Genomic DNA, 14,454 nt, shown 5'->3' with positions numbered 1-14,454 from the left:
GTGACTCGGGGCTACGCCCCGAGTCACTGGCTCCTGCAGCAGAGCTGCAGGAGCCAGTGCCTCGGAGCGTGCCCCGTGTCCCTAATAATAATAAGAAGAAGAAGAAGAAGAAACGCGCGGGATAGTAATAAGTGACTCGGGGCTACGCCCCGAGTCACTGGCTCCTGCAGCAGAGCTGCAGGAGCCAGTGCCTCGGAGCGTGCCCCGTGTCCCTAACTAGAAAATTCCCCCTGGGAAATTTTGAAAGGGACACGGGGTGCGTTCGAGCCGACAAAATTATCTACGTTTTAAAGTTTGAATGAAGTCTCTAGGAGAAACTATGGCGAAGCAGCGGACAATTGAAAAAGGCTGCAATGTGAGAAAACGGCAGATATCAGAGGCAGTCAGTCCCTGATTAATGAATTGCTCTCAGCTGTGTTTCTGTGGCTTTCTCCTTGTCTGTCTCTGTTGATCACCTCAGCTGTCTGTGTCTGCTTCTCTCCTCTGCTTTATGTCTCTGTTAACATGAATTAATGAACTGAATCAATAAACATGAATGGAGCTAATGCTAACGGAGCTAACAGAGCTAACACTAATGGAGCGAACAGCTAACGGTGCGAATAGAGCAAACGGCGCTAGCGCAACCAGAGCTAACTGTGCTAACAGAGCTAATAGAGCTAGCGGCGTTTACAAGGGGGCGGGGGGATGGGGTTTTCATTATGCATTTGTCTGTGTGTGTGTGTTTATGTATCTGTCGTTGTGTGTGACTGCGTATGTGTGTGTCTTCGTCTGTTTCTGTGGCTTTCTCCTTGTCTGTCTCTGTTGATCACCTCAGCTGTCTGTGTCTGCTTCTCTCCTCTGCTTCATGTCTCTGTTAACATGAATTAATGAACTGAATCAATAAGCATGAATGGAGTTAATGCTAACAGAGCTAACAGAGCTAACACTAACGGAGCTAACACCAACGGAGCGAACAGCTAACGGCGCGAATAGAGCTAACGGCGCTAACGCTAACAGAGCTAACTGTGCTAACAGAGCTAATAGAGCTTACGGTGTTAACAAGGGGGCGGGGGGATGGGGTTTTCATTATGCATTTGTCTGTGTATGTGTGTTTATGTATCTGTCATTGTGTGTGACTGTGTATGTGTGTGTCTTCGTCTGTTTGTGTGTGTGTGTCTGCTTGAACTACACAAGCAGCCCAACCAGCTCCTACATGGAGATGTGTATAGTATATATGTGTCTGAATGTGTGTGTGTGTGTGTGTGTGCGTGTGTGCCTGTGTAACTTCTGCCCCACCTGCTGATAATTACCTCTCTACCTCTCCCACTTTTTACCTGTTCCTGTTCAGTTTTGACGTGCTTGTTTTTAATCACTTTTTAGCTGTTGGTTAGCCCTTTTTGTGTGTGTGTTTGTGTGACTACTGTCTCAACCTTTTTGGCAAAGCGCTTGGTGAAGCTGAGTTTAACTGTTTGTTGGATGGAGATTGTTTTCAAACAATGCCCTTGTTTTGACTGAGCTCGTTAAGATAATCATTCTCAGGCTTGTTGTCCTGCAGATGTGTGTGCGTGGGTTATTGACCGGTGTGTGTGTAAATGACAGTTGCACCTGTTAACTGAAAAGCGGCTTTTTCGCTGTCGGTTTCTTCCGAACAACTTGCGATTGTGTCAAAACCGTAGCTGCTATCAAAAAACCGATTACACTGTGAGATGCGGACAAGTCTGGGCCAGATGTACGTGTGTTTTATGTCCAGATATTCTTTAGAAAAATGACAAAATGGTCGACTTAAAAAGACTCTGCCACTCAGAGAACAGGAGTTTGTATTGTATGCAGTGAGATTTGGGTTCGGCGAACCTCCTGAACTAAATCCTCTGGTGAGAGAACCGTACCTCGTATCAGAGTGTACTATAGATCATCGGACTCCCGAGAACTTCCTGAGTCCGACCATCATCTCGTTTTATTCCTGACACAACAACTTTTCGTTTTATGGCGATCTAAAGACAGGAGGCATTTCTGCTTTGCTCACAAAACAGCTCTGAATTTTAACATGGGACTTAATGGGAGAACAGGAGGGCGCTGGCTGCACAAAACGTCTCACTATTTAAATTCAGTAAGTCTCTCGGCTTTTTCGAGGACATCACACGAAAGAGGACAAGTTTGTCTACAAACTGATCCCAAAATTATGCGTGTAGAGTGTAATTTGTGGCCGTAGCGACGAGAAAAAGAGAAGATTTTCAGATCGTTTTTAGACTCTGTGCCACTCTAGCACGCACTCTAGCACGAACATTCCGCGCAATACACACCCATTATAATCTCAAAATTTCCCGCCAAACGATCACTGTCATTGAACAGTGACTGATCAAAAACTATAGGACCAATCAAAATGTGGATGAACACACCAATAGACCAGACTTGGGTCTACATTTTAAAGTTGAAATGAAGTCTCTCGGTGAATGTATGCCTGAGCTACAGATGTTTGAAAAACTCCAATTTCAATCTTGTTTTTTTCGCCCGTCCCATTCATTTCTTATGGGAAATTTATCGCAGTTTTTCGCGTCGTAAGACGCGAAAAACTGCGATAAATTTGAGAAAAGTAATAGCACACCGATCCCGAACAATACGCACATTTTGATATATAATTTGCGAGGGTTTTCTCAAAGCTGCGGGGTGAGTTTGAGGACGAAAACTTGGAGGAAGATGAAAAATAATAATAATAATAAGAAGAAGAAGAAGAAGAAACGCGCGGGATAGTAATAAGTGACTCGGGGCTACGCCCCGAGTCACTGGCTCCTGCAGCAGAGCTGCAGGAGCCAGTGCCTCGGAGCGTGCCCCGTGTCCCTAATAACTAGAAAATTCCCCCTGGGAAATTTTGAAAGGGACACGGGGTGTGTTCGAGCCGACAAAATTATCTACGTTTTAAAGTTTGAATGAAGTCTCTAGGACAAAGTATGGCCGAGCAGCGGACAATTGAAAAAGGCTGAAATTTGAGGAAATTTCCCCATTCATTTCTTATGGGAAATTTATCGCAGTTGTTCGCGTCTTACGTCGGCCTTCGATGGTCATAGCTCGAAAACCGTAAGAGATATCAAAATGTGCCGAGGGTCATTTGGAGCCGACAAAATTATCTACGTTTTAAAGTTTGAATGAAGTCTCTAGGAGAAACTATGGCGAAGCAGCGGACAATTGAAAAAGGCTGCAATGTGAGAAAACGGCAGATATCAGAGGCAGTCAGTCCCTGATTAATGAATTGCTCTCAGCTGTGTTTCTGTGGCTTTCTCCTTGTCTGTCTCTGTTGATCACCTCAGCTGTCTGTGTCTGCTTCTCTCCTCTGCTTCATGTCTCTGTTAACATGAATTAATGAACTGAATCAATAAACATGAATGGAGCTAATGCTAACGGAGCTAACAGAGCTAACACTAATGGAGCGAACAGCTAACGGTGCGAATAGAGCTAACGGCGCTAACGCAAACAGAGCTAACTGTGCTAACAGAGCTAATAGAGCTAGCGGCGTTAACAAGGGGGCGGGGGGATGGGGTTTTCATTATGCATTTGTCTGTGTGTGTGTGTTTATGTATCTGTCGTTGTGTGTGACTGCGTATGTGTGTGTCTTCGTCTGTTTCTGTGGCTTTCTCCTTGTCTGTCTCTGTTGATCACCTCAGCTGTCTGTGTCTGCTTCTCTCCTCTGCTTCATGTCTCTGTTAACATGAATTAATGAACTGAATCAATAAGCATGAATGGAGTTAATGCTAACAGAGCTAACAGAGCTAACACTAACGGAGCTAACACTAACGGAGCTAACAGCTAACGGCGCGAATAGAGCTAACGGCGCTAACGCTAACAGAGCTAACTGTGCTAACAGAGCTAATAGAGCTAACGGTGTTAACAAGGGGGCGGGGGGATGGGGTTTTCATTATGCATTTGTCTGTGTGTGTGTGTTTATGTATCTGTCATTGTGTGTGACTGCGTATGTGTGTGTCTTCGTCTGTTTGTGTGTGTGTGTCTGCTTGAACTACACAAGCAGCCCAACCTGCTCCTACATGGAGATGTGTCTGGTATATGTGTGTCTGAATGTGTGTGTGTGTGTGTGTTTGTTTGTGTGCGTGTGTAACTTCTGCCCCACCTGCTGATAATTACCTCTCTACCTCTCCCACTTTTTACCTGTTCCTGTTCAGTTTTGACGTGCTTGTTTTTAATCACTTTTTAGCTGTTGGTTAGCCCTGCTTGTGTGTGTGTTTGTGTGACTACTTTCTCAACCTTTTTGGCAAAGCGCTTGGTGAAGCTGAGTTTAACTGTTTGTTGGATGGAGATTGTTTTCAAACAATGCCCTTGTTTTGACTGAGCTCGTTAAGATAATCATTCTCAGGCTTGTTGTCCTGCAGATGTGTGTGCGTGGGTTATTGACCGGTGTGTGTGTAAATGACAGTTGCACCTGTTAAACTCCTCCCTTGAAAAGCGGCTTTTTCGCTGTCGGTTTCTTCCGAACAACTTGCGATTGTGTCAAAACCGTAGCTGCTATCAAAAAACCGATTACACTGTGAGATGCGGACAAGTCTGGGCCAGATGTACGTGTGTTTTATGTCCAGATATTCTTTAGAAAAATGACAAAATGGTCGACTTAAAAAGACTCTGCGACTCAGAGAACAGGAGTTTGTATTGTATGCAGTGAGATTTGGGTTCGGCGAACCTCCTGAACTAAATCCTCTGGTGAGAGAACCGTACCTCGTATCAGAGTGTACTATAGATCATCGGACTCCCGAGAACTTCCTGAGTCCGGCCATCTCCTCGTTTTATTCCTGACACAACAACTTTTCGTTTTATGGCGATCTAAAGACAGGAGGCATTTCTGCTTTGCTCACAAAACAGCTCTGAATTTTAACATGGGACTTAATGGGAGAACAGGAGGGCGCTGGCTGCACAAAACGTCTCACTATTTAAATTCAGTAAGTCTCTCGGCTTTTTCGAGGACATCACACGAAAGAGGACAAGTTTGTCTACAAACTGAGCCCAAAATTATGCGTGTAGAGTGTAATTTGTGGCCGTAGCGACGAGAAAACGAGAAGATTTTCAGATCGTTTTTAGACTCTGTGCCACTCTAGCACGCACTCTAGCACGAACATTCCGCGCAATACACACCCATTATAATCTCAAAATTTCCCGCCAAACGATCACTGTCATTGAACAGTGACTGATCAAAAACTATAGGACCAATCAAAATGTGGATGAACACACCAATAGACCAGACTTGGGTCTACATTTTAAAGTTGAAATGAAGTCTCTCGGTGAATGTATGCCTGAGCTACAGATGTTTGAAAAACTCCAATTTCAATCTTGTTTTTTTCGGCCGTCCCATTCATTTCTTATGGGAAATTTATCGCAGTTTTTCGCGTCTTACGACGCGAAAAACTGCGATAAATTTGAGAAAAGTAATAGCACACCGATCCCGAACAATACGCACGTTTTGATATATAATTTGCGAGGGTTTTCTCAAAGCTGTGGGACGAGTTTGAGGACGAAAACTTGGAGGAAGATGAAAAATAATAACTAGAAAATTCCCCCTGGGAAATTTTGAAAGGGACACGGGGTGCGTTCGAGCCGACAAAATTATCTACGTTTTAAAGTTTGAATGAAGTCTCTAGGACAAAGTATGGCCGAGCAGCGGACAATTGAAAAAGGCTGAAATTTGAGGAAATTTCCCCATTCATTTCTTATGGGAAATTTATCGCAGTTGTTTGCGTCTTACGTCGGCCTTCGATGGTCATAGCTCGAAAACCGTAAGAGATATCAAAATGTGCCGAGGGTCATTTTGAGCCGACAAAATTATCTACGTTTTAAAGTTTGAATGAAGTCTCTAGGAGAAACTATGGCGAAGCAGCGGACAATTGAAAAAGGCTGCAATGTGAGAAAACGGCAGATATCAGAGGTAGTCAGTCCCTGATTAATGAATTGCTCTCAGCTGTGTTTCTGTGGCTTTCTCCTTGTCTGTCTCTGTTGATCACCTCAGCTGTCTGTGTCTGCTTCTCTCCTCTGCTTCATGTCTCTGTTAACATGAATTAATGAACTGAATCAATAAACATGAATGGAGCTAATGCTAACGGAGCTAACAGAGCTAACACTAACGGAGCTAGCAGCTAACGGTGCGAATAGAGCTAACGGCGCTAACACTAACAGAGCTAACTGTGCTAACAGAGCTAATAGAGCTAACGGCGTTAACAAGGGGGCGGGGGGATGGGGTTTTCATTATGCATTTGTCTGTGTGTGTGTGTTTATGTATCTGTCATTGTGTGTGACTGCGTATGTGTGTGTCTTCGTCTGTTTGTGTGTGTGTGTCTGCTTGAACTACACAAGCAGCCCAATCTGCTCCTACATGGAGATGTGTATGGTATATGTGTGTCTGAATGTGTGTGTGTGTGTGTGTGTGTGCGTGCGTGTGTGCCTGTGTAACTTCTGCCCCACCTGCTGATAATTACCTCTGCACCTCTCCCACTGTTTACCTGTTCCTGTTCAGTTTTGACGTGCTGTTTTTAATCACTTTTTAGCTGTTGGTTAGCCCTTTTTGTGTGTGTGTTTGTGTGACTACTGTCTCAACCTTTTTGCGAAACTGCTTTCTGAAGCTGAGTTTAACTGTTTGTTGGACGGAGATTGTTTTCAAACAATGCCCTTGTTTTGACTGAGCTCGTTAAGATAATCACTCTCAGGCTGGTTGTCCTGCAGATGTGTGTGCGTGGGTTATTGACCGGTGTGTGTGTAAATGACAGTTGCACCTGTTAAACTCTTCCCTTGAAAAGCGGCTTTTTCGCTGTCGGTTTCTTCCGAACAACTTGCGATTGTGTCAAAACCGTAGCTGCTATCAAAAAACCGATTACACTGTGAGATGCGGACAAGTCTGGGCCAGATGTACGTGTGTTTTATGTCCAGATATTCTTTAGAAAAATGACAAAATGGTCGACTTAAAAAGACTCTGCCACTCAGAGAACAGGAGTTTGTATTGTATGCAGTGAGATTTGGGTTCGGCGAACCTCCTGAACTAAATCCTCTGGTGAGAGAACCGTACCTCGTATCAGAGTGTACTATAGATCATCGGACTCCCGAGAACTTCCTGAGTCCGACCATCATCTCGTTTTATTCCTGACACAACAACTTTTCGTTTTATGGCGATCTAAAGACAGGAGGCATTTCTGCTTTGCTCACAAAACAGCTCTGAATTTTAACATGGGACTTAATGGGAGAACAGGAGGGCGCTGGCTGCACAAAACGTCTCACTATTTAAATTCAGTAAGTCTCTCGGCTTTTTCGAGGACATCACACGAAAGAGGACAAGTTTGTCTACAAACTGATCCCAAAATTATGCGTGTAGAGTGTAATTTGTGGCCGTAGCGACGAGAAAAAGAGAAGATTTTCAGATCGTTTTTAGACTCTGTGCCACTCTAGCACGCACTCTAGCACGAACATTCCGCGCAATACACACCCATTATAATCTCAAAATTTCCCGCCAAACGATCACTGTCATTGAACAGTGACTGATCAAAAACTATAGGACCAATCAAAATGTGGATGAACACACCAATAGACCAGACTTGGGTCTACATTTTAAAGTTGAAATGAAGTCTCTCGGTGAATGTATGCCTGAGCTACAGATGTTTGAAAAACTCCAATTTCAATCTTGTTTTTTTCGCCCGTCCCATTCATTTCTTATGGGAAATTTATCGCAGTTTTTCGCGTCTTACGACGCGAAAAACTGCGATAAATTTGAGAAAAGTAATAGCACACCGATCCCGAACAATACGCACGTTTTGATATATAATTTGCGAGGGTTTTCTCAAAGCTGCGGGGCGAGTTTGAGGACGAAAACTTGGAGGAAGATGAAAAATAATAAGAAGAAGAAGAAGAAGAAACGCGCGGGATAGTAATAAGTGACTCGGGGCTACGCCCCGAGTCACTGGCTCCTGCAGCTATGAAATAGCTGTAGGAGCCAGTGACTCGGGACGTTGCCCCGTGTCCCTAATAAGAAGAAGAAGAAGAAACGCGCGGGATAGTAATAAGTGACTCGGGGCTACGCCCCGAGTCACTGGCTCCTGCAGCTATTTCATAGCTGTAGGAGCCAGTGACTCGGGACGTTGCCCCGTGTCCCTAATAATAAGAAGAAGAAGAAGAAGAAACGCGCGGGATAGTAATAAGTGACTCGGGGCTACGCCCCGAGTCACTGGCTCCTGCAGCTATGAAATAGCTGTAGGAGCCAGTGACTCGGGACGTTGCCCCGTGTCCCTAATTAAGAAAGCTAAGCTTTACAGCTATGTCACGGTCTACAAATTCTGCAACAGTATGTAATCTTGTTTGTAGTTTTGCCTTTGCTCCTTCATATTCAGTGATGTTTTTCTCCATACTCTTCACCACAGTTGTGGGGTGTCATCAAGCAAGGCTACAGATGCAAAGGTAATTATGGCACTCTCTCTTGTGCAACTTGTACATATCTATCTTTGGCCAAATGAGGAGAGGTACACACAGTGTCTTGTGGGAAGCAGGTAAAGAGAAGCTGTGTAAAGGAGGTGTAGTGTGGTTTTCTGTGTTGCACACAGCTAGCTGAACCTTGCAGCACATGAAAAAAAGACACAGCCTGCAGACAGAACCACAGTTTTTCCCCCTCCCCCGTCCCTCAAAAGATCTGAGAGCTATTTGTTTGCTTGACAGTAAGCATGCAAAGCTCTGAGAATCTGCATTTGCAGAACAGATAGTCTTCAAAGAAAAGTCAGTAGAAGTCAGTTTGTTGATGTTAGACCGACACCAGTTCCTGTTCTGACATGTTGTGCATTCTTCTGACTCGCTCAGACTGCGGGATGAACTGCCACAAGCTGTGCAAGGACCAGGTGGCGTTCGAGTGCAAGAAGAACACCAAAGTGACCAGCGCCATCGACAGTCCAACACCGAGCACCACGCCTGTCACCACAGGCACCTCAGAGGGTGGGTTGATAATGAGTGATAGGGTTCATTGCCAGCGTGAACAGTCCCACTGAAAAACACACACACACAGTAGAAAGGTGTAGAAATCAGGAGTCCCTATGACATGTGCCATCTGGTGGCAGATACTTTCTCAGGCCCGTGTTCATTAAGTAAGCAGTGTGATTTCCTGTAATCACTGCCTCCTGCACTGTGCAGATCTGAATCTAAATCTGAATTTACATGATTTCACTTTAGTTGGCTGCAGCTTAAGGAAAACAAGTTGAGAGCACATGATCTACTGTCAGGGTGATTTCCCACCAGCTGTCATTGGGAACTGTTTTACTTACAGTTATACTGATGCTACCCACCTGCTGCAAGAAAGAAACTATATTCAGAACAGAAAAGCTTTCGATTTTACTTAATATGGATTGACACAAAAAACATGGGGGCTATATTAACACAGCCCCTCTTCAAATGAGTCTTTATGACGTGCTGTTTTGTCAAATGGCTTGTTTGACTTGTGTTTCATTACTGAGTTGAGTCATTTTGCTTTGTGGTTGTTCATCAGATGTAGTGAGCTTGTTGTTCTTCAAGACATGATAAAGGTTAAAAAGTGAGATGTGAAGTTTGTGAATTTTCCTTTTCTCATGTGAAATAAGTCCTAATGATGCCACACTCTTCAGGTTCAGAAGATTGTCCTTTTCCCTACCCGCCAGATGACAGCAAAGACTGGAGTCCAGACTCCCCGGTCACCTCTCAGTCAAGGCCGCGGAGGGTCCACAGTGGTACCCAGACAGAGGGACTCCAGCCTTCCTCTACAGCCCCTGAGGCCAGTGGCCTTCAGCCGTCTCTCCTGGTCCCAGCAGCACCCACCCTCACCTCGTGTCCCAGCCCTGTGCCGCAGAGAAAACAGCGGCGACACTGTGCCAAGTGGGAAAACAGAATATCTGTTGTACCAAAGGAGGCAGAAGAGGAGAGCAAATCCACCTATGAATCGCTGGAATCAGTAAGTGTCAGGACCACTTTTCCTCCTATCAAATGCACAGTTAAACTTAAATGCACCACAGTTAATGTACATCTTTCCCAGGACAACCAGAGGCTGCAGAAAGACAATGAGACACTACGTAGGAAGCTGAAGGAGGCAGAGCGTGAGGTGGAAATACTAAAGACACTGCTGAAGAGGCACGCTCTCCATCCTGTGGAGGAGGACTCCTCCTCCTAGACACATACAGGCACTGGACCTCCTCCAGGGAGACTGGTGCTGCCCCCATATGGCGGCATGTGTAAATCTGGATCAAATGTTTTACTTATTGGTCATAAACAGTGCAAAACAGTAGTCCACCCGTATGAGGAGACCCAATCAATATGGCAACACATGATATTAAGTGGGATACAATGCACAACAAACACAACCAGTGTTTTAATGCTAATGGTACACAAAAAAAGACAATTAGTATGTCACCAATAAAAGAAGTTCCAAGTTAGCAGAAGGAGCCTCTTCACTGTATTGTGCCATTTGCAATGAACGTTACTCACGTTATGTGATGAACCGCTGAGAGTAGCTGGAGCTGGAACGGAGTGTGTTGTTGCCTGTGTTAAAGGTATAGAAACATGAAAAGATACTGAATGAAGGAGTGCAGTATTTAAAGCAGAATGTGTTTGATCAATTCCTGATCAATGAGTCTAGATATTTATGTTAAACATAAAGTGGAAGTCAGAGGCTACAGTAAAATGTATGCAGCGAAACAGTTTTGAAAAACAAGTTTATTGTGTATATGACAGGTGCATTATTATTGTTATTATTATTATTAGTATTATTATTATTATTATTATTATTATTATTATTATTATTCATGATAGCAGCAGACTGAAAGTTGGAGGCCTCAGATGTACAGAACTGTTGTTGCTCCACATCATTGTCCCTGTTCCCATCAATACACAACATGTTCTTAGAGCTTCTGTTGATATTTATTATCTCAAACACTACACAGTTCATACAGAGAGCAACTGAAATGGACATTTTGTACAGAATACTGATACTCTCAGTGAATTATTTATGCTTGTGTGTGCTGGCATCATATTGATACGTTTTTATTGTGCTGCCATGTCATGTTTTACTGTTGTGTGGTCCATTGTAGCAGTGCTGTACTGTGAATGGAAGTCAAGACACATGTGTTTGTAATGTGTGTAATGTACTATAAATACAAAGTATACACTGTGCCATCTTAATTCAGTCAAGGTTCATCCTTAATCTCAGTATTGTTCTCTTTTTGTAAATTCCACATATAATTATTGCTCGTGTTACTCAGTTTGGCCACTGGGGGTCACTAAAGCCTCATAATATGTCTTCAGCTTCTCGCTAATGAATATTGACGTTCAGTTTTCAGAATCTCGGGGACCTGTACTATAAATGTGCGCTCTAATTAACTTTCCGTGTGTTACTCAGACTATTTCTGTCAAATTAATGCGCAAAAAATCATCACAATCAGATACTTGTCTGTAACTGGTTGTGGTAAAATTAGTTTTGAAAATATGTACAAATATCTTGTAATCTTAAAGGTGAGGAAAGCTGAGCTCCATAAGAAAGCATACTAATGCCATATTTGCAGTTAAGAGTTGAATTTAAGCAGCGAAGCGTCTGCAAAATGATGGAGTGATGGATTTGTGAGTTGTAAGCCTTTAAAGACAGACTGTGTCACCCTGTTGTCGGGAGACTCTGCCAATCTGCCCTGTCCCTTGGGATTTGCTGCTGGTAATGAGTCCAGCTCCACAGTTAATGCTGGCCTGTGGATAATGAGAGGGCAACTCTCTGCTGTAAGAGAAGCAAAGATTCGAACCAAGTACATAATCATTCAGCTTTTCTTTGAGCAATTCTGCAAACAGCAGGTGATTTTACATGCTATATTCCCTGTGCTGGAATTCAGCGTCAGACAAAGAACGCCATTTGACCCTCATTATATTGAGCTTCTTCATTTCTTGCTGCCATAATGACTTGTTGCCTTGCATTGACTTGGCAGTGAGCACAGACCCGGTGAAGAAGGATACTCTCTGAGGCATAGCGGCAGCTCCCAAGCCCAGCCTTGGTGACAGCTAATTTACTTCTATTTGAATGTGACACCCATCTGCAAGGGAATAACACCCCAAGTCTACCAGGCTGAGTTCACGCTAATGCTGAATAATTTCCAATATCATGGCTGGCTGAGAGAATGTGACAGAGAGAACATGTGTTAAACTCGAGGGACGGTGCCCCAGCGAAGGCTGCTTTTTTCCCCTATCAAAGCTGCAACACAAGCTTGAAAGGACATATGCATGTACACTGACATGTTAAAGTAGTGATCACAAAGATAAATGTATCAGTCTAAAATCCATTTACACAGCCAACAGAGAACGTAAACTAAATGAACTGTGGTGCTTTTGAGTCTGGGGGAGATTGCCAGACATATGTAGGCTAACTGCGTGACTCAGCGCTCCATACATTGACTGAAAAATATGACACTTCAACAGCCTGCGTAATTACAGCAGGCAGACAGATGATTTATCACCCAGACATCAGTGTACTTGGGGGAATTGGGCCATTGTGAGATACCCATAAGTTAACTAAATCTGCTAAGTTTAATGAACACACTCCGAAACTAATTAGGGAAAGATGTGGAACATCCCATTACGTCCCCCTGATAGCACAGTGTGGGACACAGAGAACACAATGTGAACACAACACATTGTACACACGGCCGACGCTCATTTCAAATACGAGGAAGCACCACCACCACAATGCCTGTAGGTTACGGCGACGCCACTGCCGAACTCGACTCCACTAATTCCCTTGATTATTAAACTGAGTTCATTAAGTTGTAATGATGGCCAAAGGACCCCTGTGGAAGAGAGGAGAGAGAGGCTGTGGGGGAGGTGGAGGAAAAAAGAGAAACACACACACATTTGGTGGAAATTTTCTGGAGGTGGTTTGAAAATTGTGTGAAGCCATGTTGAAATTTTTAATTAACCTTGATGATAGCAGAGGAGTGTTACAAGAGAGGGGCTGTGCAGGAGTTTGCCGAGAGAAACATCATAGCTCAGCTGTGTCCCTTTTTGGCCTTTAACAATCATGTAGTTTGAGCTTCATAATACAGACTAAATCCACTTATCACGTCCTGGTAAATGTCGGATAGCGAGAGAGGAGGCGAAGCCTGAGGCTGATACAAAGGTAATGAATTTGTGGGCAATGTTGTTGACTATGAAAGTAACCACAAAGAGACATGAGTTTACATTTCTGGCTCTGACTAAGACTGTGTGCACACACAAAGCAATCTATGGGTCGAGAATCTTATATCCAATGAAGTGGCTTCACAGTATTTCTCCTGCTGGCGTACCAGACAACACTGCTTCTCATCCCGTAGTAATGGCTCCCCGTTGTTTTTGGCACAGGCGTATATTTTGGCTGAATACAAAGAAGCATACTTAAAAACACTCACAGGATGATGCATTTAAAAAGCCCAAACCACATCCCTTATTTAGGTTGTTTTGTGCATGCTGTCATAGTTAAGACTGCTTGTTCCTGTGACTTGTTAGTCACAGTGTAAATAATACACATCATGAGAAAGGAAACAGGAAGCAGCTTGGAGTTACATGTTGTTAAGGTAATGTGAGATTTATGTTAATACACAGTGCAGCTGTCAGAACGATTTATGATTGATTTTCAGACCCTGTTATTGCTCCTCAAGGTGTACTTTGATGGAAACTGGTGGCAGAAAAAAAATGTTGCAATTGCACTGAAATAAATGCATCGTGTTGCATCAGCTTTGAATTGAAATGAAGAGCAGATTGTTTGAATATCTCAGTCTTGTTTCATGTTTTTATAATCAGCGACCTCAGACTAGGGTAGGGCAATATCACCTAAAATTAATATCATACTGGGTTTTTTTGTGGTGTTTGTTTTTTGCAGTGGTGGTACTATATCTTGGTCATACAAAAATAACAGGGATATTCCACTCAAAACATGATTCTACCTCTTTTCACTGTATTAGTCATGTAAGGGAAATATCTTATGAAAGAAAAAGTGATTGTAAAAAAAAAAACAGATGTGATTATTGGCTCCAAAGAGGAATGAAAATGAGGTATAGGCCTACCTGTGTTTGGAAGGTCTGCAATGGATGATAATAGCCACATTAGCTGCGGAACATGCTAATGCCAAATTGAACGGGCTAACCAGCAAAATGAACAGTAAACACATAAAACTGGCAGGTTCCGTGTTTGAAGTCGGTATCGATCCATCCTTGAGCTTCAGTTTTGAAGCTGCTTTGTATTGGCCCTCAGAGCAGTCCAAAGCAAAATAATCAGCACACATATAGCCAAAGGAATTTTTCAGTTGTTGTTGTGGAGACATTTCCATCAAGTTAATCCACTGGGTCTTCACCTCCTGAGTTAGTCAGCGATATAGTGAGGAAAATAGTAGTTACTGGGTGTAACTCCAGTTCTATGAGTATGTGCATAGCTCCTACCCGCATGTTATCTCAGCCACAGTAAAACACATCATATTTAATTTGCTAA

At 43.4% G+C, this 14,454-nt stretch overlaps 1 protein-coding gene across 2 annotated transcripts in view; it reads left to right on the top strand.

Annotated features, from left to right (window-relative positions):
- Positions 1 to 13,672, top strand: part of LOC121618045 (RAS guanyl-releasing protein 1-like) — a 33,403-nt gene extending 19,731 nt beyond the window's left edge. The window contains exons 14-17 of one of the 2 annotated variants that reach the window (XM_041953294.1): positions 8,370 to 8,406; positions 8,800 to 8,931; positions 9,627 to 9,916; positions 9,998 to 13,672. In XM_041953294.1, coding sequence (XP_041809228.1) covers positions 8,370 to 8,406; positions 8,800 to 8,931; positions 9,627 to 9,916; positions 9,998 to 10,132 — 594 coding nt within the window. In that variant the 3' untranslated portion in view covers positions 10,133 to 13,672. Of the gene's footprint in view, positions 1 to 8,369; positions 8,407 to 8,799; positions 8,932 to 9,593; positions 9,917 to 9,997 lie in introns of both variants that reach the window. The other variant, XM_041953293.1, reaches the window with a different exon arrangement.
- Positions 13,673 to 14,454: the final 782 nt, after the last annotated feature.

This window comes from Chelmon rostratus, chromosome 15 (genome assembly GCF_017976325.1).
Source record: "Chelmon rostratus isolate fCheRos1 chromosome 15, fCheRos1.pri, whole genome shotgun sequence".
Lineage (NCBI taxonomy): Eukaryota > Metazoa > Chordata > Actinopteri > Chaetodontiformes > Chaetodontidae > Chelmon > Chelmon rostratus.
Note: the sequence above shows the minus strand (reverse complement) of the source record. Positions and strands in the feature narration are given on the sequence as shown.